The sequence below is a fragment of the Camellia sinensis genome, chromosome 10 (genome assembly GCF_055761805.1).
Source record: "Camellia sinensis isolate YWXY chromosome 10, ASM5576180v1, whole genome shotgun sequence".
Classification (NCBI taxonomy): Eukaryota; Viridiplantae; Streptophyta; class Magnoliopsida; order Ericales; family Theaceae; genus Camellia; species Camellia sinensis.
Genome location: NC_138970.1, coordinates 106875654 through 106902695, shown reverse-complemented (window position 1 = coordinate 106902695; position 27042 = coordinate 106875654). Strand labels below are relative to the sequence as shown.

At 36.5% G+C, this 27042-nt stretch overlaps 1 protein-coding gene across 1 annotated transcript; it reads left to right on the top strand.

Annotated features, from left to right (window-relative positions):
* The first annotated feature begins 13060 nt into the window (after positions 1–13060).
* Positions 13061–23042, top strand: LOC114293436 (cytokinin riboside 5'-monophosphate phosphoribohydrolase LOG7). Its single transcript, XM_028237511.2, has 7 exons — positions 13061–13215; positions 14385–14482; positions 19685–19715; positions 20094–20193; positions 20295–20365; positions 21203–21346; positions 22426–23042. The coding sequence occupies exons 1-7, from the start codon at positions 13105–13107 to the stop codon at positions 22519–22521; spliced, it is 651 nt and encodes a 216-aa protein (XP_028093312.2). The 5' UTR covers positions 13061–13104; the 3' UTR covers positions 22522–23042.
* Positions 23043–27042: the final 4000 nt, after the last annotated feature.

Here is a 27042-nt window from a genome sequence, read left to right as displayed (position 1 = left end):
CCTTGGTATTCTACCATATTCTTGTTCTTGTTCACAACAGTGAATTTCTTCCACAGAGGGGTTGCGCTACAACTGGGTGTGTAGCAAATCTGCAGCTGACATCGGTTGACAAGCTCTGCTGGGGAGTTTGGACGTGATCAGATCTATCCAGATGAGGGAGTGGAATATCTTGATCCATTCCAGTTCGTGCTTTGCACTTGGCTTGATACCTAGTTGCTTGGAGGATGAGAGAGCTTTCAGCCCTTTGCTATTAGCTTCAGTTATGCCCTTTCTGGCAAATACGGTGCCTTTTCTGGCAAGCATGTTGATAACGGGGAACAGACAGAAAACCTGACTCAACTGCGCCCCTAGTTCATTATTTTGACCATTTTTTGTTTTGGTTTTTCTACTAAAACAATTTTGACCGACATGAGAGTTCGATTAACATGCTTGTTCGATTTTCTGATTTAAAATCATGCAAGTCAGGTTATGAGCACTGAAAAATTTCCTTTTTTGGGTCCAAGAAATGGTCCAGTTTTGGAAAAATAGAGTAATTTTTGAGAAAATTAGTCAACCTTAGTAAAACTATTTTTGCAAATGGCCACTGCTTGACCAACGCGGAACTTACTCTTGAGATGCACAACCTCAGATCCAAAAACAATGGAAAATTGCCCCTTGTCTGAAGGACACTGCACGGCAACAGAAAGTTGCCCCTTGCTTGAATAGCACCGCAGCACACTGTATGGCAACGGAAAGTTTCCCCTAGTCTGAATAGCGCCGCAGCACATGGCAACCAGTCCTCACAGTGATGATTACAAACGAATTCTCGGATACAGAGAAGACAAAGATGACCAGAACCATCACATGGACACAGTCGAATTTGAAGTGCTTTACGGTTGGACTTCAGAATGAAGTTGCCTACGTATCCCAAAGATGGGAATCAAGCCTTACGTAGTTCGGGGTTAAGGTACACTCGGGTATTAACCTCTCCTTTTGCGCTCTAACTTTTGCTAAGGCCGCCATTTCTGGGTTTTCAACCTTGCGAGCTTTGTTCTTCTTTTCTTTTCATTTCTTTTTTCTTTTTCATCTTTTCTTTTCATTTTCTTCATTTTTATTTTTTTCTTTTTTTTTTTGTTCTTTTTGTTCTTTTTCTTGCTCTAACTTTTGCCTGGGTTGCCCTTCTAGGTTTTCGGCCCAGTGAGCCTCTCAAGGGTAAAAGTGTAGCTTTGTCCATGTCAAATGGTTTTGAGATCCTGAAGTCATCTGAATCCAGGAGAATGGCTGCTATTCGCTAACGATGCAGGAGTCCATCCAATGGGGGGGTTGAATTTGCCCCTAGTGTTGTGGATAGGAGCTCGGTTATCCTTCAGCAATACTTTCTTCTTTCCTTCCTTCTGGGATTTGGCATTCTCGTCGATCTTTATTAGCTTGAGCAATGACCCCATTTTTTACTCTTCGAGCTCATCTGACATTTTTTGCCCCTAGTTCGAGGGGTGCTTCTTATTTGGCTTTGCAAGCTTTCTTTTGATTACTTCTAACCTCCTTGGCCCTAGTTCATGGGCTGTTTCAAATCTGGCCACACAGGCTTCACATTATGGTTGACCTTTGAACTTTCTGAGTCCGAGTTCGAGGCTTGAAAGCAAGGGGTCGAGTCTCGAGGCTGAGAGCGATCCTAAGCTGCACAATCTCAAGAGCGATTCCACCCAGGTCTTCGCAAGACTGCTCAAAACATTTTTTTGAAATCTTTTAAGAAAGCGATTAATCGCTCGTGCGGAAGACAATGTGAAACCAATCTAGATCAAGTTAGGATCCTTCTCAGTACTCACATTAACAAGCATGATCTCATTCATTAAGGGCTTAGCATGCCTCTCTTTCTCTCAATTGATCAAATTTTTGCAAATCCCGAGGAATTCCTTCCTCTTTGTTTTTATCACAATGTTCAAAAAGTTTTGAAAAACTCAGGTCAATGCAATGATTTTAAAGCACAGAAAAGACACAATTTTTAGTCAAATACTGCCATCTCATTCAGAACTTCTAGCACAACTAGCACGAGGCAGAAGCAAACACAAGAGTGTGAAAATCACTGTTATTCATTCAAATCTGTTGGCATTACTAGCTCCAAGACAGAAACAAACTCAAAAGAAAGTAAAAAGACAAACACGAAACAAGATAGTGATGTCCGAGGTAACACCCCCGGAATCACCCGACTTCAACAAAACAGGACTGACTCGATACAACAAGACAGACCCGACTGACTCAACATAAAAAGACTGACTCTATACAAAACAACAAGACTGACCCAATACCTAAGTCAGGAAGCACAAAAACCAGCATTCACAAATGCTGAAAACAGTGCATGCCATACGCCACATCTGGAGTAAACTGAGTGTCGCCCGCAGGTGGTTCATCCCTCGATCACATGGTCACATTATCCCCTAAGTTCACCGATCCAGTGCCGATAGACTTTGCCGAGCTTGGCGTGGCAATGACCCCGTTGCCAATCAAATCTTGCACTTCGTGGCGAAGACGAAAGCAATTGTCGGTGCCATGACCGGTTTGTTGATGAAAGGCACAGTACTAGGCAGCATCATGCGTAGCCAGAAGAGGATTCGGGAGAGGTCAAGGCTCAAGGGGTTTGAGATGGCCTTGTCAAACAAGGATTTGGAGAGCTTTGGATAAAGGCATATAGAGGGCATGGAAGACCCTCTGACCTCGGGATTGGTACTTCAAAGTTTCTGAATTTTTACTGGACGCACTAGCAAAGGGATTGGCAGGTGCTGGCCTGGTTTGTCGATCTCTTCCGAGTGCAGGATTAGAGCTCAAAAGATCGTTTCTAGTACGATGACCTTTCTCCCGGTTTTCCCCTTGCTTCGAACTGCTCTCATTTTGAGTGACGAAAGTATCCTCCATAATCTTTGCAACAACTGCGAGCACTTGCTGTTTGTTTAGCCCTTCCGCTTTCAAAGCCTCCACAGCCCACAGAAGGTGTTCATGGGGATCAATGTCTGCCCCTACCTTGTTCTTACCACTGGCCTCCACTTCGCCAAGGGATTGGCCTTCTTCCAATACAACCTGTCCCAAGATTGGGGAGCCTTTTGTCGTGAAACTCCTAGCATGTGATGTGGCCGATGATGGAGCCAATGTCCCGGAGGCCAGATATGTCACAGTTCTTTGAAGACCTTTAATCATTTTCATCAACTCAGAAGTAGTGGGTTTACGGGTTTGAGATGGTTGGAGTTTAGGTGCACTCATCATGCATAAGTCCATGCTTTCCGGAAAGAACACCTCAGGCTTGGGTAGATGGGCTAGGGTGATGTATATGCTGGGGTCGAAGGTGGATGGTAGTATATGGATGAGGTTGAGGTAGGCAGGCGACGAGTTAGTGCTAACCTGAGGTCCTTTGGGTGGAGCTAGGGTCTCTTCGTCAATAAGATCCTGAATCTTATGACGGAGGCGGATGTAACGGTTCGTATCATGACCGTGCTGTTAATGATAGGCACAGTATTTAGCTGGGTAATATCTTGGTGGAAGAGGATTTGGAAGGGGTAGGGGTTCTAGGAGTTCTAGGTGCCCTTCTTCTCGCAGCTTTTTCAAAGCTTGAGAGAGACTCATGTAAAGAGGATTGAACTTTCGGGCTTGGGGCCGATTTGAAGTGGCGGGTTTTTGGCCATTGAGGGAAGTGGTGATAGAGTCTACTTCTGAGCATTTTGCAGCTGTGCTACCATCAGTAGTAGCATTGGAACTGCGAACAACATTTTTCCGCAAAGGCTCATCATCTTCCACAAAGATTCCTTGTCTGATGGAATCCTCGATTTGAACCCCCATTTCATGAAGGGCTGGAAAGGTAAACAGAGGTAGGACGACCATCTTTTGCAACAGCTTGCCATGTAGATTCCGAACAATCATCTTGATCTGATCTTTGTCGGAAGGCCTTGTAGTCATCATTGAGGCCTTTGCTCTCCATCTCGCCACGAACTCTGAGAAACTCTCCTTTGGCTCTTGGCGGGTGACTTCGAGATCACGAGTTATGACCTCGATCTATGTATTGTAGGAGTATTGAGCAATAAAGGCCTCAGCCAGCTCTTCCCAGTTCTGTTTCACAGAGTCCTCCAATTTTGCATACCAGATTGCGGCTATCCCAGACATGGTTCGGCCGAAGAGAGACAACTTCTGGACTGTGGTCAGACCCATTGGCCTCAGGATATCAGAAAACAGGTGGAGGTGCACCATTGGGTCTCTAGATCCGTCGAAGCAGTCGATATGCAGCATTTTGAATCGGTCCGGCAGAGTCACGGTCGAATTGGTATACCCATCCTCAATGTCCGGAATGGACTTCACACCCTGAGATTTCTTGAATAACTTTTCAAGCTTGCTTACTTTTAGTGCCGTGGGGTCCACCTTGAACTCAAAGGGAGAATTCGGCAGGTTAGTCTGTGCTTTGGATAGTTGGGGTAGGATTGGAGGCAGAGCCAGCCCTGTTGGAATGTCCGTATCTTCCTGGACATTAGCTGTCTCCCCGAGTATTGGCACTCTTGGTGGGAGAGGAGATTGGTGTGAAGCGGATGCTCCAGTTTGCTGTTGTAACCTGGCAATTAACTCTGCCTGTTGAGCCATGACCTTGGCTTATTGTTTGGCAAATTCTGCTTGACGAATAGCGTCCTGCTGCATGGTTTTCATACTTTCCTAGAGCTGACGCATCATCTCTTCCATGCTAACTGAAAACTGTTGATCTAACTGAATAAGTGTGTATCCCCTTTCTGAGGTGGAAACAGATATCTCAGCCCAACTGCGCACAAGTGAGATGGATAATGATCACTGATCCGAAGACTGTTGAACTAATGATCTGTGCCTGATTGGCCTTTTTACCTTGCCTCTGGCAAAGGAACACTGATTGCCCTTGAACTGAATCTCGGACCTGACAAAGTCTATCAGCACAAGTCCAATGTACCTGGGGGATATCGAAGACTTCTGAAGCTATGGTTCCCAAGACTACCCCTAGTAAAAGAGAAAACAAGCAGCATCTCAGCCCAATCTCACCAGAACAGATATGAGCAAAGCTGAATGAATGTGCTCTCCACTGAATTCTGCCCCAAAACTGAATTTGATACCCGCAGATATAACTAATTCTCAAAACACTGATACCGATGCCCGCAGGCCTGATACCCAGACTTGCAAACTGATATATGCATTTATGTAAAGACACACTCTAAAAGTACATAGCAAGCAAATGAGAGCCAAAACACCCCTATACTGGGGTAGGGTTTCCCTGTCCTATTTCGTCAGGAGCTAGGGTTTCACTACGCACACAGCGGTTTGAAACAACCTACAATCGAGTAAACAACCTGTCCTAGTTTGGAATGGTCACTATGGATTCCGATATGCACTAGGTCGAATGGTCAAAAAGGGTGGCCCGGTAAAAATCGAGGTTTGTGTTCCCATCGTGGCAGAGCCCGTAACCGGTCAGCCTTATGGCATGCTTCTCAAAGCGAGCCTCCGGAAAATCGTTCAGGAATAACAGATTGCAAACACGGTGTCCTAGGCGTACCAATGTAAATGCAATGCAAAGAGACACATAAGTGTAATCAAAACAAGATATCATGAGTTCGAGTCAATTTCTCTAAATCTCCAACGGAGTCGCCAGAAACTGTAGACGTCCTCGAATGTCCCGGGAGGGAATCCCGTTTTGTTCATTTGGGCTCACTACAGTTCGGACTCAAATTGTCACGGTCCTGTGTCTAATCTCGCAGAGTGCAATGCAAGACCGATGAATCATCAAAGAGTCCAAATCCGATAAATCGTTTTTGAAAACAGATTTGTTTGAAAGAAGTGGAGAACATGGACTACTTTGCTAGATACAGAGTTGCCACCTAAATATTTTATTTTGGAGGAATTTAGGAAACCCTGACTCGTGCCTAAGGTCACATGTCCGTCATCACCAAAGTTGCCTCGGCTCGAGAACTTGGGTACGATTGGGGAAGGTCAGCTATGAGCACCCCCGCTCGCCCGATCAAAGATCGGCCACTACTAAGCATGATATCGAGTTTTGAAAACATATGTGCTCTTATTCCGGTTATTAGCCTAGAATTACTATGTGATGCGCACAGCATACAAGTATAAACTGGGTCGCCTGAATTGGAACAAAACATCTCATGTTCGTTTTGAAAAACGGTTTGAAGGTGCTACTCGCAAGTAGGCTAAAACACAGATTCCAATGAATTGTTCCAATTCAAGCAATCCAACCTTCACCCACAGGCATTCAAGCAATTATATCACATAAGCAATTAGCCTCATGGCAAGCATGTTGTCATGTTAACATTCACATACATGCAAGATGCTAAAACATAAACACTCACAGTGTACTCCGAGCCAAAACAAGAAACTAGTTAGTAATCATGCATGATCCTAGTTCATGTTAGCAATGGCTAATGCAACGCATGCAAAATGCAACTAAGATAGGCTCGGTTATCCTAAGAATGGCATATGAGGTGCGATAATCCAATACATGTATTCAACTTGGAATTGAAATACAATGCAGTTAGCATGATGCGCCGAGCCCGGTGCATGTAATACAGATGAATGATGCAAACATACTATCATAAGTATGCTAATTGAAACGTGTCCTAAAACTAACCGTTGAAAGCAGGTAAGTAAAAGGGAGAAAGAAGTGGGGGTTAGAAGACATGCACAGACTCACGCACACTTATTACAACATTGCCCTCTCTCGGAAGGTCCGAATAAATAGCACAAACCAAATAAATAATTAACTACTTTGGCTAATTAAATATTACAAAATTCTAATTAATTAACAAATTAATTACAAAAGGAGGTGGCCGCAGCCCTGCCTCGGAATGATGGGACGATGCATGCTCGATTCGCCTCGCTCGAAAACCCGTTGCCATGCCACATGTTGCCTCTATTTGCACTGTTCTGCACCTCTGAGAACTGTGAAAATCCTTGAGATGCCTCTGAATTACTCCCTCAGCATTGTGGGATGTCACTGCCAAAAGATAGGACCACCGGCCATTAGGAAGTGGTCACCGACCAAAAGTGGGGCCATCGGCTGGACTTTGGTAGCTGGCTGGCATTGAAGAGGGCCGACCGGCTATCTGTTCCTACAGAACTCTATTTTTGCTGCAGCAGATGACAGACAGTGCATGTCAAGGAATTTACAAGACAATGTATGCACGACCACCCTCCCTATCATGTTATGAACTCAAGGGGGTTTGGTTCTCGACCCTCGGGCCACCAATCACGCATTTCAATGCATGATGGCCAAAGGCGCCAAGTGTGCAATTTGATATCAAATGAAATGTACAAAAACACATAAGGGCCCCAACCTCTATCATGATTGATTCAAGAGGCAAGGGATGCGCACACAATACTATGCAACCTAAGCATGCAAGCAAACTAATGCAACATGAGCATGCAAGCAACAATGCTATACAAGGCAACTAGCATATAACAATATGCAAAGACAAGCATGCAAACAAGTATGTAACTTAACAAGTATGCAAGATGGATGAACATGCAACAACATGTCAATAGGCTAACATTTAATAATATGCAAAGGCAAGTATACTTAGACCAATGTAATACATGCATGATGAACTTAACAAAGCAACACAAGCATGCAATAGGCAATAGGCAATAGGCATACAACCTAAACATGTGAACATGCATAGCATGCAACAACATGCAAAATGAAACAAGCATGCAACAACATGGTGAGATGGACTTACACTAACATGGGTAGCTCTCAAGTATGCCAAAATCAGTGGCCAAATGGACTAAAATGATGGCTTGGCATGCACCAAAATGAAGCTCATGCAATGGCTCACAAATGGGGTATAAAAGCATAACTCTCAAACATATTGAAGACATGATAAACATGAGAATATGGCACACCTATAAACTCTGAAATATCATATCCAATGATGCCAAAACACTAAAATGCCTCAAGCAACACATGCAAGGGACCCCAAAACTCAAAGGTAAGCAAGGCTATTACACTACAATCATGCATGGCAAGCACCAATCGACCAAGAGGCCTAAAAATAGAGCTAAGGCAGCCCAAAATGTGAACAAAACATGTTTGGAGTGTGGCCAAAAGGTGCTAGAATAAGGGGCCAAAATGTGCTAGAATAAGGGGCCAAAACAACATACAATGTGAGCTAGTAAGCATGATTTACACTACAAGCCTATGAAGCATGTGAGGGGCCACCAAACCAGCTAAAAACAGAATCATGGCATGCCAAAATATGACCAAAAATCCACTGAAACATGGTTAATACATGCAAGAATGACATGCTCCTTTGATAAGCTATGAATGGAATTACTCTACACATGCAAGAGGCAAATAAAAGGGGACCAAACCAGCTATGGACAGAGGCTAGGCAGGTCCCAAAAGTCACCAAAAAGTGCCTGAAATAGGCCTCCAAATGATATGAACATATGCTCATTTGATAGGCCAACAATGCTAGTAAACAAGACAAGGGGTGAGAGGATCACCCCTCTCTGATTTTTGGACTCAAAACAGTATGCTAGCCACTGAAAATCCACTGGATTTCAGTGGCTAGAAAGATAAACAAAGCTCACTTCAAAGGCCTTAATGCATGGCTCAAAACAAGATGAAAACAAGCATGCAAGGGGGTAGATGACCCCCAATAGAAAAATGACCTTAAACAAACTTGTTAAGAAGCTCAAAATAAGACTTTTTTCAGTTTACACCAAAGCTCAAATATGCTTGAAAGTATGGCTAAAATAAGGATCAAAATGATGCTCAAAAAGGGAGAAAATGGTTACCCTTGTGGCACAGCAAGAACCAGCAACCTCTGGACCCAAAAACCAGTCCCTTAGCCTCTGAAAATGGCTTTCAAGATGCTTAGAGTGATGGTGGAGGGGTTAGGTTAGGAGATGGTATGCAAAGGGGTCAAGAGCTCACTTTTTTAGGGCTCAAAGGGAGAGATACAAAGAGGGATGTATCTATGAGCCTTCACCAAAATCTGAACCCTTGCAATGAAGAGTTCCTTTATAGACCAAAGCTTCTCCAAGAAGCCAAGAAGCAAGGCCAAAGATCCTCTATACACGTGTATGGAGGATCCAGTCTGTGCCCTCCAGTTGGCACAGCTGGAACCAACTCACAGAGACAAAGCTGCAGAGAGTTGGCCGACCAGTTCAAGTGGTCGGCCGACCACTTAACCTGGTCGGCCGGCCAGGTCAAAAGGTCCAAGGTGGTCGTCCATCCCCTATGATGAAGCCCCAGAAGTTAGCTTTCCAATGGCGCCGGCCTTGCATTAAAATTCCAACTATGCAAAAAGTTATGCCTATTTTGGTGAAACTGCGCAGATTTAGTCCAACCGGATTGATGCCCTACTTCAACTAACTATATCTCCCCATCCGGACTTGGCTTTAGGAGATTCTTGAGCGTAAAATGAAGCCCCGGAAGTTTTCTTTCCAACTGTTGTGGCCTCATAGCTTAAATCCAAATGTATAGACAGATAAGCCTAATTTAGCGAGGACCGCTCGACTTTCTCTCTTAACGGTTCATGCCCATTTTCTTCCCCAACTGGGTTTCTTCCCTCTTTTCTTCAACTCCAAACCCCTAACAAGGTGTTTTGAAAGATTTTTCAAAGATTTCAACTCTTTTTCATTCATTTTCACTTTGTCTTGGCTCGGTTTACCGAAAAGCGTGACATTTAACAAAATGTGAGCCTCAAGACATTGTAGGAACTTTATTTAAAAAATATTTCGAAAGAGAGGGTTTTAAGATCTAAAATCTTTTGATCAAGAAATGGGGTGTGAGGTTAGGTTTTGACTCTCCTCTTGCCGAAGAAATCAAACATTTGCCCTGCTCAACTTTCTCCGCCAAGTAAACCATCAGTAGTGCCCAAGTCTTAATGGCGGTCAAAAATGGGGTGTCTACACGGGGTTGTCATCGTTATGGTCCTCACTGATCTTATCAAAGTCAGAGTGGCTCTTTTGATGAAATCCCATGGTATTGGATGTGATTACTCTATTAATGATATTGTACAGCACATCCAGCTGGTGATTAGTGTTGCTGAATTTATATTTGCGGAGGTTACTGTAGAGGGGAGCTTCCAGATTAGTTGAATTTGATGCCTTGTTGGGGTTGGCATTATGGTTTGTTGTTTGGTGTTTCTACTTAGCAGTCTGGCTGATGGTTTTGTAATTTTGTTTTGTGCCTTTTGCTTCCTGTGATGGTTGGTTACTCACCAACTCTGATGGGATGATAGCAAGTGATTTGGCGTTCATCATGGTGCCAACTTAGTTAGGATTGGTTTGTTTCGTTATAATGCTATTCTTTCCCATCTTTATCTTTATTGATGTATTTGATTCTTCTTTCATCAATAAAGGGTTCTTTTGCTGATCAAATATATATATATATATATATATATATGTATGTGTGTGTGTGTATGTGTAGGGAATTTCTACAATACACTACCTATTTTGGAGTGTGTGTCATATGTCCCAGTTATGACAATTATGATTTTTTTATTATTGTGGCATTAGTTATGACTTAGTTATGATTTATTATAGTGTCAGTTATGAATCATTATGATATTGGTTATGACCTATTGTGATTATTATTTTGGTTATAATTGGGAATTTTTTTGGTTATTATGTGGTGTTTGGTTATTTTTTATGGAAATAAGAATATGATTAATGAAATTGTTTTGTAAAACGACAAATTATTGTTTTGAGTTTTTTATTTTTATTTTTATTTTTATCCCACTATCGTTGGATTAATGCTAGACACAATTGGACTGACGTCGGTGTTGAAAAAGTTACTCGAAAAATGGCAGAAAAGTTGCTGATAATGGTAACTAGTGGTGGTGGTGGTGGTGGTGGTGGTGATTAGACAAATAAACAAATTTGGTAGACGTACAAGTGATATGTGAACAAATAAGAGGTAACATGTGAATAAATATGAAATGACACATAGATAGATAACTAGATAAAAAGATAATACTTGAATAAATAGGTAGACAAATAAATAATGTGGACAAATTGACAGATACATCGAAGTAACATAATCTTTAAAATTATTTTATTCTTTTAACACCAAAAAATAGAGTTTGAGGTTATTATCTTGAAAGCTTTAAAATTAGCCTTATGATCCAAATTCTTTTAAGATATGTCATATTAAATAATAAATAAGTAATAAAAAAAATATTCACTGTGTTTAGTTTAAGTTTTTTGGATTAAGTTTTTTGAAAATTGACTTTTTTGGTTTTTGTGTTTTTTTGTTTTTAGTGAATATTTTTTAAATTTTAAACATTTTTTTTACTTTTTTAGATGCACCTTACTTAGATGTATTTAAAAAGTAAAAAATTTGTGAAAAAATATTTTAAAAAATTAATAAATACATAAAAATACAAAAAATGTATTGAATTCTTGTATTTTTTTATATTTTTGGTATTTAGTGAATTTTTAAAAGATTTTTTTTACAATTTTTTTATTTTTTAGGCGTATTTATGTTAGGTGTGTCTAAAAAGTAAAAAAATTGCTTAAAATATTAAAAAAATTCAGTAAAAATAAAAAAAATACAGAAAATAAGAAAGTAGAATTTTTTGAAAAATGTTTTAAAAAATTGAAAACCAAGCAAGGTGATTACTATTTTAATATTATTGTAGATAACAAATATCATTCCTGTAAAATTAATGACTCATAAACTAGGGAGTGCTTTAAAATTTGCTTATTTAGTGAATTTATAATTTTTTATGGAAAGATATATATAAAAAATAAATAAAGAGATTATGTAATAATTTGTAACAAATAAATAAATTATTAATTTAAATTATTGTGAAATGACTTCAATTATTAAAGTTGATAAGTAATTTTGTTTAGTCTTTCCACTTAATTGTAATTTTTCCAATGAAAAATGCTTAGGAGTATTAATTTGGCACCACCTATCCATTTCATTGGGTAATTATTTAATTCTGGAGTATAGACACGTAATACTCCATAGTATTGTAATTGGTAGAAAATGTGAGCAGATGAGGCATTGTATTGGGTGATTGAAAAACATGAAAGTCAAAATGAATGATATTGATTAGAGAGTACAAACAAGTGATATTTCGAGAATATTTTATAATTTGTCCATTCCTAATGACATTTAATAGACTATGTGAAGGGGGTTGACCCACACTCCTTTCTGTATCTCTCTTCCACTTCATTATGGGTAGATTAAAAGTACTATATTAATGCATATATATGGGATGTAAAAATGACTCGCGCCAAGAGCCCAGCTTGAGCCCCTAGGCCAAGGCTTGGGCCATCATTTTGAAACCCGACCCGATCCATCAATCCGCTTAAGGCCTACTTAGGGCCCGTCCGAGGCTAGTGTATTTTTTAACGGAAGATAATAAAATTTTGATAAAAATTTTTTTTTAAAAAAAAAAGAGTTAGGCCCGCCCAAGCCCGAGGCCAGGCTCAAGCCCATTGGGCTCGCCTATTCGCCCAAGGCCCGAGTACCCCTATGTTTGGGCTTAATTTTTTGGCCCATGGACCGGCCCAACTCGACCGGCATTTTTACGGGAGCCTGCGAGCCCCAACATGGACCGGGTCAGATTTACACCCCTATGCATATAGTGGTTGTTTCCCAAATAATATATGTTATATACATATGTTATACATATATATGGGTTGTGTATCTACATATTTATAATCTAACAATGATAGAGAACTCTAATTTTAGAACTCTAAAGAGAGTTCTAGTAATGTGACAAAAAAAAATAAAAAATATAAATACACACATCACATCTTATATGAACCTCACTCCTTATCATATTATTAGAATTCTTTTTAAAGTTCTAAAATTAGAATGTCAATCTTTATAACCCGAAAGAATATACATACAATATATATATAGAATTAAATAAATCTAGTATTTATTTGGTCACGGCATCAGTGAGACAGATTTGTGATTGGGCGAGGCTTGAATGTGGATGTCCGCATGTGGAGGCTTTTTATATGTAAACAAAGACTCACTTTGTTTTCATTCTCAACCATACCTCTCTACCTTTGTTCAAGGAGATCATTGTTTGTATTTTCAGAGAGAGAAAAAGAGAGAGAGAGAGAGACAGAGAGACAGGCACCACACCAATGGAGGAAGAGACAAAATCAAGATTCAAGAGAATTTGTGTATTCTGTGGAAGCAGTTCTGGAAAGAAAGCTAGCTACCAAGAAGCTGCTGTTGAGTTGGGGAAAGAACTGGTAAATGTGAACCTCTCTTTCTCTCTCTCTCTCTGTAATTCATGTTTTCATAAAAAACAATGTAATCTCAAACCCGTTTTGACATTTCAATTCTTATCTTCACTTCGTTCACAAAAAATTCAAGCCTGTCTCTCACAAAGCCATCAAGGATTGGCATTGATATGTCCTGGGATTCAATTCATCTTGTTTGTATCGTTGTTTTCCTCCCTGGGAATCGGTATCTCATAGTGCCATTTTGCAAAAGTGCAGTTTTGTCGTATTTCCTTTTGGATATTTTCTTTCTGGGGAAAGTTATTTTCTTGTGCATTTTCTTTCCTGTTTCTTTCAAGTCTCCAGTGGGTCGGGGGAGTGGTGATCTCAAGTCTCTCAACAAAGAAAGCTTTGAACGTGGGAATATGATTGTTGGGAAGTTAGGAGCGTAAGGTTTAGACTTTAGGGTTTATGTTTGGCATGAGAGAGAGAGAGAGAGTTGCTAGCTGTAACCTGGCTGTCAGTTGAGAGCAGCCTTCTTGCATGATCTTATTGTAAGTTTTATTGGGGAAGAAGGGGGGCTTTTAAAATTTGAAAAAAAATAAAAATAAAAAAAATTAGAGTGGCTATGGATGGGGGAACCAAACGTGCCACCTTGGTATGATGGCTCTCCTTCAAGCGTGTTCTCTCTTCTTGGGCACTTCCCACCACCCTCCATCACCAACCCCCCTTCCCCCTCCATGATTTTTTTTCATTTTGTTTGTTTATGAAGAAGAGGGCTTTAGTTTCCATCATTTTATATTTTTATGTTCATTGTATATGTTATTATATGTTCACATTACCCTCAACTCAATTGCTTTGTAGGGTCTCCCTAACTTCCATTTAGGGTTTTTATTATTGTTGATTAATTTTATATCAATAATGATATATTCTTTTAATTTTAAAATTTTAATTAAACTTTAATAATATAATAAGGAATAAAAAAATTATAAAAAATAAAATTAAAACTTATCATATTACATTAGGCTTCACTTTCATTAAAATTTATTAGAATTTTTTATTAAAATTTTCAATCATTTTCTATTTTATAAGTTTTTATTATGCTGTTAATTAATTATACAATAATACTTACTGTCTGATGATGGGTTTCTGACACGTGTTCATGGGGTTTTGTTTTTTTCGATGTGTTTTTTTTGAAGGTGGACAGGAGGATTGATTTGGTCTATGGAGGTGGGAGTGTGGGTCTGATGGGTCTTGTTTCTCAGGCTGTTCATGATGGTGGGCGCCACGTTCTAGGGTAATTCTCTCCCTTTCTCTCTCTCTCTCTCTCTCCAGCCCCCATGTTTGAATGAATGTAGGTAAGAGATGTGTAGTGTCCCAAGGCTACCATCATTTCTCCCTCATAATTCACATCTTTCCTTGCTTCTATGAAATCCGTTCTTTTCTATATACTGTCCTTCCTCCGCCCCCACCTTGACTCTTTGTAAGGTTTCCAATTTTTTAGCAAATGGTTTCTCAAAGCATCTGCATCAAGTTTTTTAAAATTATTTTTTTATTAAAATTTTTAAAAAATCAGTTCTATCAAATTCAAATTCACTTACAATTCGTCAAAATTTACGATAATTACAATAACTCGTTACAGCAAGTGAGACACTGTTCATGCTACTTGTATATTACCGGATGTCTGTCCGGAAGTCTGATCGGTCAACAAGAAATTATGTTTTAAAGAATTATTTTACTGTTAACTTATCAATTTAATAAAAAAAAGAAAGACTAACAAACATAATAAGAAAATAATATTTAATAAGAATATGTTAGAATAAAGAGTTTGATACAGTAGGTACTAACATGTAATTAGCTAAAATAATAAAATAATTTTAATTTGACTAAAAAATTGACAAGTTTGGTGTAGATGCCCTTATATATATAAGGCCAAGTTTGGCATAACCTAAATAATACAAAAAGTCAAAAAGTCACTATCCTATTTAAGTCACATCATCTTATTCAAATCATATCATCTCTCTAACACATCAAACCCAACCCAAACTCAACCCATATAAGTCAATAAGTCAAAAAGTGTACTTTTTTAGAACATCTCAAACCAACTCTAATGGTAGAATTTTATCACACCTTTACTTCATGCATCCTTAATTATATTATTATTATTATTATTATTATTATTTTTTTTGTTATGATCAGTGTTTTTTATTTTATTATAACATTGTTTTAGTTATAACTCATAAATCTTTAATTATACCTCATGAGATATTTGGTTATGATTTATATTTGGTTATGATTTATATTTTTTTAATTAGGATTCAAAAAATATAAAATTATATTATTTTCTTTTTAAGCAATGCATATGATACATATTTTTTGAAAAATGTATATTATAATCTTTTCCTATGTAATATAATATATATATATATATATATATACATATATACATACTTTGCCCAAGGGCGCACATCATGGGATCAAATGCTACTGCTTATAATATTGAAGGATGGCTATCCTAGGAACACAAAAATCATTTATAGAATAAGATAAAGATCTCTCATAAGGGGGTGTGTCCACATGTGAGTTCCACACACCTGTATTCACCTTGTCCATTCTGTGTAGGGGTGGGCGCGGGTCGGTTGCGGCCACGGAACCTCTAATCCGCCATCCGTCCGTCAGATTGGCGGATTGAAGAAAATCAATCCGCATCCGTCCGCCAATTCGACGGATATGGATTAAGCGGATTGGCGGTTTGGCGGATGGATGTGAATCGGTTTGGCGGTTTAAAATTTTATAAATTTTCAACATAATTCAACTTGTGCACTTCCTCAAAAAAAAAAAAAAAAAAAAGTATTACAATCAATGACATAAAAAAGTATTACAATCACTGTATGCCTTATTCAAAGAAAGAAAGTTTAAAATTTTAGAATATCACGATCACTACATGCCTCATCCACATATTACAATCACAACATGATTCATCTACATAAAGTATTATAATCTGTGATTCTTAAAATATAATAACAATTCAAACCACCAAAATCATGAACAGAGCAGTGTCTACATATGTTTTTGAAAACAAAAACCAACCAGCATATATCATATTTTCTATTTATTATTTTTAGAGTTAGATTTAAAAACTAAAAAATATAGATGAATAATACGTTTATTTTTCTCAATTCAAAAAATATATTCAAGTTGAGAACTTTTTTTCAACAGAATATTTAAACTCTTTTTCAATTGAAAACACAAACATAATATTTAAACAAATTGAAAATACAAAGTTTTATAAATTACTAGGGGTGCTCACGATTTGGCGGTTTGGCGGTTCGGTTGCGGCCACAAAATCTCAAATCCGCCATCCGTCCGCCAAATTGGCGGATTGGAGAAAATCAATCCGCAACCGTCCGCTCATCATCACGCATCCGTCCAAAATGCGGCGGATTGGTTCGGTTCGGTCGGTTTTGGCGGATCGGTATATCCGCTGCTCACCCCTAATTCTGTGAATTATTTCTGTACATATAAATTTATTTTTTTTTTGGGTGAATATAGACTTATTCTTTTGTGGCAAACAAGTGCAAGTCTTTTGCTTGGAGTGAACATGGTTTTGAAACATAAAAAGACATGTATATCTTGTCTACAGTAGAAGAGTAGAAATCTAAAATTGTGTCTTTACTTGTTTTGTTTATTAAAAGTGAATTCATTTTAGTCTGTGCAATGTCAGTGTCCATACTGAAAGTTATAGTTAGAAAAAGAGAGAAAAAAGTATGTTGTAGAAAGTATGAAACCTTTTCTGCCCCTCAATACATTTTGCCATTTTCTTTTCTTTTCTTTTCTTTTCCGTTCCTTTTCTTATTATTGTTAAGAAACGTTAAAAATGGGTAAGGATCACAACAAAGTGTCATTATTATATTTTTAATAACGAAAATTTGATACTAGTGATGAATTATTATCTTTTTGTGATCAAATTTTTTGTTTTAAAAAATAAATTATTTTGAGATCAAATTATTTTGTCTCTAAAAATCTATTTACTATTGACATTTTTAAAATTTTGTCACTAAAAACCTTATCTTTTAGATTTCGAAACGACTTTTTAACGACTATCCTCACGACGATAGAAATTAATTCTTAAATGTCTTTTTAGAGACCAAAAAATTTAGGGTATGTTTCGTTTGGTTTTAAGAGAGTAGTTTTTAAAAATTGTTTTAAAGAGAGTTTAAAAATTTTTTTGGTTTGTTTGGTTGTGTATTTTGAAAATAGTTTTAGAGTTTAAGGTCTTGTTTGGTTTGTTTTTCAGAAAAAATTTTGGAAAAAATTCTCTACAAACAAATTTTTTAGAGTAATCAAACCAAACAAATTTTTTCAAAAAAAATCTCAAAATTTTGTTTGGTTACCTACTTTTCAAAATCACTCTCTCTCATACACATCAAATCAATCATTTTTTTTTAAAACTCTCTTCCCAAAACAGTTTTTCAAAACCATTTATAAAAAAAGGCAAAACCAAACAAGTTTTCGTACTTTTTATCTCAAAAATTACTCTACAAACACAAACCAAACACACCATAAGAGTTTAGAATGATTTGATATTTTATTATAATTGAGGCCAAGTTTGGGAAGTTAAAAATAATCCATCTTTTTAATTTTTTATTTTTTTCCATCACATCACCTCTCTACTTTTTCACACATCTTTTCGTAAAAAGACAAAAAGTACACTTATTTAGGTCATCTCAAACAACCCCTGAATAGATGTGTGTGAGAGAAAAAGTAATTGAGAAGGAGAGAAGAGAGAAGAAAGAAAAAAGTGATTGATTGATAGGTAAGAAAGAGAGTGATTTTAGAAATTGTTTTAGAAAATCCACAAATCAAACGAATTTTTTAAATTTATTTTTCCCAAAATCACTTTATAAATCCAAACCAAACATATCCTAATCTCTAAAACTCTTATATGGTATACTTATCTCTCATTTTTTTTCTAATGTTTTTCTTAAAATTTTTATTTATTTATTTATTTTTGTACTTCGCAAAGTTAAGGATCTTTCTTTTTGATTTGTCACTTTATGATTGGTCTATCTAAGGTAATGACACGTCACAACTGCTATATCAGCATATGGTTCTCTTTCCACAGTTCCACCGCCAAATTTTCGGTCTCTAGGTTCTTGTCTTCTTCTGATGCATTATTATTTCACAGTTATTAATGTGTAACTCGTGATTTATGACATTGAGATTCTTGACTGACAATTCCATACCAACAGGCTCCAATTAAAAAGACTAAGGACTCCGTTTGGAAATCATCACTTTTAGTTAAAAAATTATTAAATTAGTCAAAAAATTAATAAGTCTCCGTTTGGAAAGTGGGTTGGTTTTTTGGCTTTTTGGCTTTTTTGGCTATTTTAGCCTGGGCTTAAAAGCTTGGTTTGGGAAGGGCTTTTTGGCTTTTTGACTTTTTTGAGTTTTTTTGTGAGAGAAGAATGTAATGATTATGGGTTGGATGTGATGTTTTGTTTGTTATGGCTAAAATAGCCTATTTTGTTTTTTGTGGCTAAAATAGCCAAAAAAGCCTCCAACCCACCTTCCCAAATGGTGCCTAATTTATATAAAAAAATTAAAGATTTTCTTTTCTCTCTACTTTTTGCACATTTTTTCGTAAAAAGTTAAAAAACCATCCCAAACATACTAATTTTTTTTAGCTCATATTTTAGTCAAATAGTCAAAAAGTTACTAAATTAATCTGTTCTCAAACGAGGCCTAAATCTTATAAGATCAAACTAGATCGATTTCATAGAATTTTGGGACTAAAATTTGAGAAAAGTACACAATCTCTAATTGATTCGTGTATCGATTTTTATATCGAACTTAAAAAGAGTTGTGCTACATGCATAAAAACATACAAACACAAAATTTATAGATATGAAATAAAAAATGTTCGCATCTTAGTTGCAGATGTGAATATATGTGTCACATCTGTGTAATTTGTGACTTCGTTTAGGAAGTAAGTTGGCTTTTTTGATTTTTTTTGCTATTATAATTTGGGCTAAAAAATCTCATTTATATTGGACTTTTTCACTTTTATGACAGAAAAAATAAAATAATTATAATTTAAATATCACATTTTATGTTATTTGTTTTTAGCCTATTTTAGCCTTCTAGTCTCCCCACCCAACATGCCAAACAAGGGCTGTGTTTGAAATCCTTGTGTTCCTAGACTTTTCCTACTTAAAAATAGGGGCTCATGGAATGAGCTGAGTTCATGCTAGCTTTTTCATGTCTCAGTTTTTGTAAGAAGGGATGACTTTGCTGATGAATTGACCATTCGTTCCGTGTACACCGAACTGTAATATGCTTTAATAACGAAGAAGGGCATGCATTGTGGAATTTCATTTTTCCAATCCATTCTGGTTGTGTGTTTTTGCATACTATTTATGCAGTATATATATTCATAGCCCATTTCCTCATTTTTGGAAGGTCACTGATTTGTGTTTTTCGTGGGGTTGTTTTGCAGAGTTATTCCAAGGACTCTCATGCCCAGAGAGGTATAATAAGTGACTTCAAACCATATCCTTTCCTCTTTCTCTTTTTGGATTGTTAGGTGAAATGTTTTAAGAATGTGACAATAAATCTTAATTGAACTTATATGTGGGACAAGAAATCTTAATTGATCTTTACCTGTCATGGGATATCTAGTCAACGATTCCATTTTCTTATCATCTTTGTTCCTTTTTCTTCCCTTGTTTGTTGGGGTTTTTTTAATTAATTAATTAATTAATTATTATTATTTTAAGGGGCAGTAAAAATCTATTTGTTGTAAATGGAGTCATAAATATAATTGATTTCAGCAAATTCTTTACAGTATAATCTTGAGATGTTATGCCCAAGCTATTATGAAGTTATTTTGACATGTAAGTGTACAGATAACTGGTGAAACTATTGGTGAAGTGAGAGCTGTATCTGATATGCATCAAAGGAAAGCCGAGATGGCCCATCAAGCTGATGCCTTCATTGCCCTTCCTGGTATATAGATAAAATTTTATTTCTGTTTGTCGTTCGAAACAAAAATTATCGCATCTCATAAAGCTATGAATGCTCATTGCATTAGTATTGTATAATAATAGGTGGCTATGGCACGCTAGAAGAATTGCTGGAAGTAATTACCTGGGCTCAACTTGGAATCCACCATAAACCTGTAAGAATCACTTGCTCTGGTCTCATTTCTTCAGTGAAGAAAAAGTTGCCTTGTAACTCTTCTCTAACAATATGAATTATATGATAACATCAAAGATTGTTTTCAATAGAAACAAATTGAATTTTATATGCACTTTTATTATGTTTCATAACATGTGTAAGGAAAACCTACCAAGTACTATCTAAGGTTGCTAGAACAATGCTTTTTAAATTGGATAGCAATCATTGTACAATGGAATATGTTGCTCAGTTATAAAACAATTTATATATTGACAAGATCATGGCAAAATATCATCTCCTTAGAAAATAGAAAAAAAGACTTAATTACAAACTCAACAAGTTACAATTTTTTTTCACTTTTTTCGGCGCTTACTATTTACCATTTTCACCTTTGAGTGTAACTTATACATTGAGATAAAGTTTGAAATTCTAATGTGTTGACATGGTATGTTGCCATGTGTTTCTAGACATTGTCTTATCTCTTTTAAGTTCAATATACTCAAAAAGCATATTTGCTGAGATTTTGGTCAATTGTTGTTATCGAGTGGAGATTGGATGAGAAAGGTGGTAAAGTTTGGAATCAATGCATGTGAGTACTTGTGTTGGTTCACATGGAAAGATAGTTGAAGATTTGGTGTTTCAATCATAGTCATGAATCATGAAACATGATTTGGAGTTTGGATTGGGGAATCTCCGTTTGAATGGGAGAAAAAAGAAAAGTTAAATGGAATAAGAAAAAAATGAAATGTTGGTCAAAAGAAGGTTGTTTGTGAGTGTATTATGCTTTAGTCACGTAATGCTTTGACATTAATTTAATCACACGCGATTATTTATGCAGGTGGGTCTATTGAATGTGGAAGGATACTATAATTCCTTGCTCTCTTTCCTTGATAAGGCCGTTGATGAAGGCTTTATCTCACCAACTGCACGTCGCATTATCGTGTCTGCTCCGACAGCCAAACAGTTGGTCAAAGAACTTGAGGTATATATCTACTATTTACAACAGTGATACATTCCTTTAAAATTAAAGTTCTAATTGAGCTCTAGTGAGATAGAAAGTCAAAAAAAAAATAAAATAAAATAAACGAGACCAAAATATCATATCAGATGGACCTTATATACACATTAGAGCTATTAAAGCTCACAAATTAAAGCTCCAAAATATTTTTGTACTATTTATATATATAGAATGGATTCATTCTATAAGTTAATAAAGTAAAATAACTTGACAAACACACTAGTGAACAATCTCAGGCATAATTTTAGAACTAATTTAAACAAAAGATATGCACTAAAAGGCTCCCTATATATATTAGAAAGAGTATGACCCACTATAAGTATATATAACCTAGAATGGAATTGTCCCTAGAATGAGACTAATCAACTACAACTTTTTCTATTTTGCCTTTTGATTTCTAACTTTGAGTGTTCTGAATTTTAATTTTGTTCGCTCAGTGTTGTTGTCGGCGAACCTGCATTGATAGGTTTATATCGGTGAAGTAGATATATTTTGTTAACACTCAATTGTCTTGAAAGGTCAATGAAATGATTTACGGCTCACAGGACAGGACGGAACTAGAAGAAAAGTATAAGGGGTCATGACCCTCTTGTTTTTATAAAAAATATGATTTGTCATAACATTTTAAAATTATATATCTCATTTTATACCTAAAATGACCTCTTATCTCATTCTTATCCTATCTTGTATTCTCTGTTTATTTTACACCAAAAAAACTTTTTCATCTTATTAAAAATTACTTCTATGGTATTTGAATTTTTTTTAATGGGTATAGATCTAATTTATATATCATATTGTACATACATGTATGGTTATGTATATGGTGAAAATTTTTATTCCCCTTTTAGCCCCTCCGGTGATGAAATCCTGGTTCCGTCCCTAACTACTCACGTATATGTTAAACAGTATATGTTAAACAATAGATTACACTGAAAGCTAATTGCATATTTGTACATTTACTTTATTACATTGAAAAGTTTAATGTAAAAAAAAATGTAATATATATATTTGGGGGGCCGTATTTGAATTATTTTGTGTGGCAGGAATATGTGCCGGAGTGTGATGAAGTTGCATCCAATTTGGTGTGGGAGGAGATGGAGAGATTAAATTACGGGCCTGGATCTGATGTTCCCACATAACGTGCAGCATGAAGTATACACGTATTTTTGGGTTTAGAATACTTGGTATATATTAGGTTTATACGGTCTCTAACACCGTACATCTCCATTTCATACCAACTTTTTTTGTTTTTTGTTTTTTGGGGGACCGTACCCTCAAAATACTGGGTTCCATATACGCCTCCTGGAGATGATTTAACTTTCCTTTTTGGTGGGATATCTATCTGAAGCATCCATTTTGTCCAGTTTTATTGACCAACAGTGATAGAGGGCCCTAATTTTTGTGGCTCAAATGGTTCGAATTTGTCAAAACGACGTCGTTTTGAGTACAAAACAATATCAAAATTGTCAAAACGACGTCGTTTTGGCAAATTTAAGTCATTTGAGCCACAGAAATTAGGGCCCTCAAACATTTTCCTTTATTGACGGTGCCTACCTAGTACCTATCTTCTGATTCTGAAAAGGCCCAAAAGAGCAATGCCTGTAATGTGGAAAGGATTAAAGAAAATTTGATAAATTGAAGGTTTGAGGTGCTTTGTTTTTGTTTTTGTTTTGTGTCTTTTTATTTTCAACAATATTATGAATTCAAATTTAACTTTTCAATTTATTTATTTTTTTTATAATTATCATCTTGATTTACATATATAAATTTAATCTTTACTATATAACTGTCCATCCAAAAAAATTTGGGTGGATAAGCCTAGGTTCCCATATTTATTCTTTTGTTTTTGTTTGGGTTATTTACACGTCTCCTTAAATTATTAAAAAATATTACTTTGACTTCCAAAATTATAAAAACATATAAAAAGACCTTCTAAATTATTAAAAAGTACTACTTTAACCCCACAAGTTATAAAAAAATATATAGATATATATATACACAGAGATTTCATAAATTATATAAAATAAAAGTACTAATTGGATTCCTTAATGGAAAGGGTTAAAGTAATGCACGTCAATAGTTTAGGAAGTCAATTTGTATGATTTTATAGTTTAGGAAATAAAACGATACATATCAATAATTTAAGGAATCTATTCATAGGCTTTTATAATTGAGAAGGACAAAATGATATTTTTTTAATAATTTAAAAGGTATCTATGTAAATAACTGTCTTTTTTTTTTTTTTTTTTTTTAATTTTTTTTTTTTAAGGAGAGTACAGCGGCCTTGCTTCCTAGTTCTAGTAATTAGAGGTGTTTTTGGAAGATGGTTAAAAGTAATTTTTTGACTTTTTTTAGTTTTTTTTTGTGAGAGAGGGAATTGGTTTAAAAGTTAGGAAGTGACTTTTAACTCACTTCTTAAAATAGGCCTTAGTTGTGGTTGGTTTGGCTAGGGGTTAAATTAATTAATCTATTTATTTATTTTATCAACGAAAAAAAATTTATTTATGAAATTAAAATTATAAAAGAAAATTATTATTATAAAAAAAAAAAAAAAAAACCTCAAGATTTGATCCATGATACAAATCATACTTGAATTTTTAAGTTTTTCAATTTAAATATTAAATTTTCAAATTGGTTTCAATTAGTCTTCGTTTGGCTAACTTACCTCGTTTGGCAACATTACTTTTAGTCTAAAAGTTAAAAAGTCACTAAAAAAATTAAAAAGTCAATAATTTATACTAAAAAGTTAAAATTCACATTTCTCTCTATTTTTTGCACATCTTTTCGTAAAAAACTAAAAAATCCTTCTAAATATATTAATTTTTTTACATCATATTTTAGTCAAAAATTCAAAAAAATTACTAAAAAAGTCTATTCACAAACGAGGCATAGTTGGGCTAAAAAAACACAAAAGACAAAATAAGCTAAATAAGCTAATAAGATAAAATATCACATTCAAACCATAGTCCTTTCATTTTTTTCTCACAAAAATAAATAATCTAAAAAGCCAAACCAAACAAACATTTTAGTTTCAAATTAAAAAAGTCCCAATTCAAAAAAGCTAACTAAAAAAATCAATGCCAAACAGCAACTTATACTATCCGTCAATCTCTGTTAAGTTGTGTAACGGAAGAAATTTTTTCATGCACAGGTGACACTCTAAGACTTGCCCTTTAAATTAATATTAATTCTAAATTTCAAATTAATCACACCAGATTATTATCACCATTTATCAATCATTAATTTAACTAGAACCATTTATTCTCAGCCTGTCTGCGATTTCTGTTCCATGTTCTCTCTCTTACTCAGTCTCTCATTCATTTTTATTAAATTTGTGTCTTTTATTTATTATTTATTTTTATTTTTTTCACTTACTATTTATTGAGGACGGTGGAAGATGTGTAGCTATGGATAAAGCCGATGTAAGGGTATAAAAATGGCCTGCGATTCGTGGGCGGCCTGAAGCCTGCCCGTAGCCCGAGATGAGCCCGGCCCGTTTAAGCCCACTTGGGCCCAGACCCGAGCCCTTGGGCCCAGACCCGAGCCCTTGGGTTAGAACCTGGGCCATCGTTTTGAAGCCCCAACTGGGCCCATAGGCCCAGCCTGCTTGGCTCGGCTCGTGGTCCAGCCCGAAGCCCGCTTAAGGCCCGCCCAAAGCCCGGCCCGCCCGAGGCCCAGTGTAGTTTTTAGTGGAAACTAATAAACTTTTGGTAGAAAATTTTTTTAAAAAAAATAGCCAAGCCGGCCCCAAGCACAAGGCTAGGCCCAAGCCTACCGGGCGGGCCTGAGGCCTGGTCTATTGGCCCGCCTAAGGCCCGAATACCCTTGGGCCTGGGCTTAGTTTTTTGGCCCGTGGACCAGCCCAACCCGAAATTTTGGCGGGAGCCCGCGAGACTCGACATAGGCCTGGGCCGACCCGAGCCCGGATGGCCTGGGCTGGGTTGGGCTGGGTCGGGCCAGATTTACATCCCTAAGCCGATGGTAGATGGGCAAAACGAAGGGGCTTTGCGTTGCTTGAAGAAGAGGAAAAATGAATAGCTATGGTTGTGGGGTTAGGAAAAGAAAGGAAAACTTGTGGAAAACCTGGGTGTGGTAGTGAAGATGGTTGAAGATAAGGTGGTTGTGAGGTTGTGGAGAAGATGGTGGTGGATCAACAAGGGAAAGAGGATAACAATACTTGCGGAAATGGAGAAAGGGATGGGTGACTCTTGTTATGGGTTGGAGAAGAAGATGATGGGGGGCTGTGAACTGTAGGTTGAAAAAGAAAGGGCAAGATTGCTTATGGTAGTAGGATTTGATAGATGGAGGAGAGATTCGGGTTGAGATTGATGTGATATTTATTAATATTGTGTTTGTTTTGAGAGATGTAGAAGAGATTGAGATAGGCTTTCGGATTAGGATGTGATATGGAGAGGGAATTGAGATGGAGGTAGGAGAGTTGGTATTAGAAATTAGTCCTCTGACTTAGTATTTTTATTTATTTTTTTATTTTTTACATGTTGGGTATTTTTTTGAATAGTAATGTTTAATATTTTGAATTTTTTGTTATGTAAAAATCATAGTTTTATTTATTATAATATTTTATATTTCTTTTATAGGGTAATAATTTAACTATCTCTACACTAACAACTATCATAAAAACAAACACAATTTTATTAATCTCCTCACTAACAAATACAATTTTACTTAATTCCCTCATTAACAATTTCCTCACTATTAATTCCTTCACTATCAATCCCTTCTATTCTACTTCTAAAAACAAATGGGCCGAGGGTGAAGCTGGATCGATTGGGCCAACAATATACTTCAACAGTGTGATGCTTTCAGTGAATAGAAAAAGTGTTGGATAAATTGGAATGCTCCATGTGTCACGCCCCAAAATTTGGACAATTAAATATTAAATTAGAACTAACCCCAATCAATATTTCATCATCCAAATCCTAGGGGTGAAACAAAAAAAAAAACTAAACGCCAACCAAATCATCCACCACAATTTCATAACTATCAAATACCTCCAACATTAAAGTAGCAACAACTAGTCCAAACAATTTAAATAAAGTACGGTTACAAACCATGCCAAATTATTCCAATACTAAAGCCATATAAAAAAAAATACATAAATTAGTATCAACCCTAAGCTCAAGAAAATAAAAGAAGTCCAAACGACATGTCCTACGATCACAGTTATTTCTGGTCACCACCATAGCCTCAACTAATCCTGCAAATGAAGCTCGGCTGCGCTCAAACAGAACGCACCCGAGTTGCCAAGAGACAAAACGGGTCAGTATACAGGTATACTGGTATGAGTACAAGATTTAACACCCACGTGTCCACCAGACACAGACAAAAAGCTTGGTCCTTAACCTTTTCTCAAACTCCACACAACGGTGCTCCTCCATCGCCACTAACTCTGGTGCAAATCTAGAGAGGCTAGTAAATGCTGCCTCAAACTCGGTTACAGGCATATTGAACTGCTTGAGCTGCAAGAACTGCTCCCTCAACTTCTTCCTAACAGTGGGAGGTAAGAACTTGTCTTGGAAGGCATCAACGAAAGCCTCCCAAGTTACTCCAATGCGCCTACGCGCATACTTCCACCATTGACCTGCATCTCCCTTCAACTGGAAGGATGTCAAGGTCACTCTCAGAGCACCGTCTTTGAT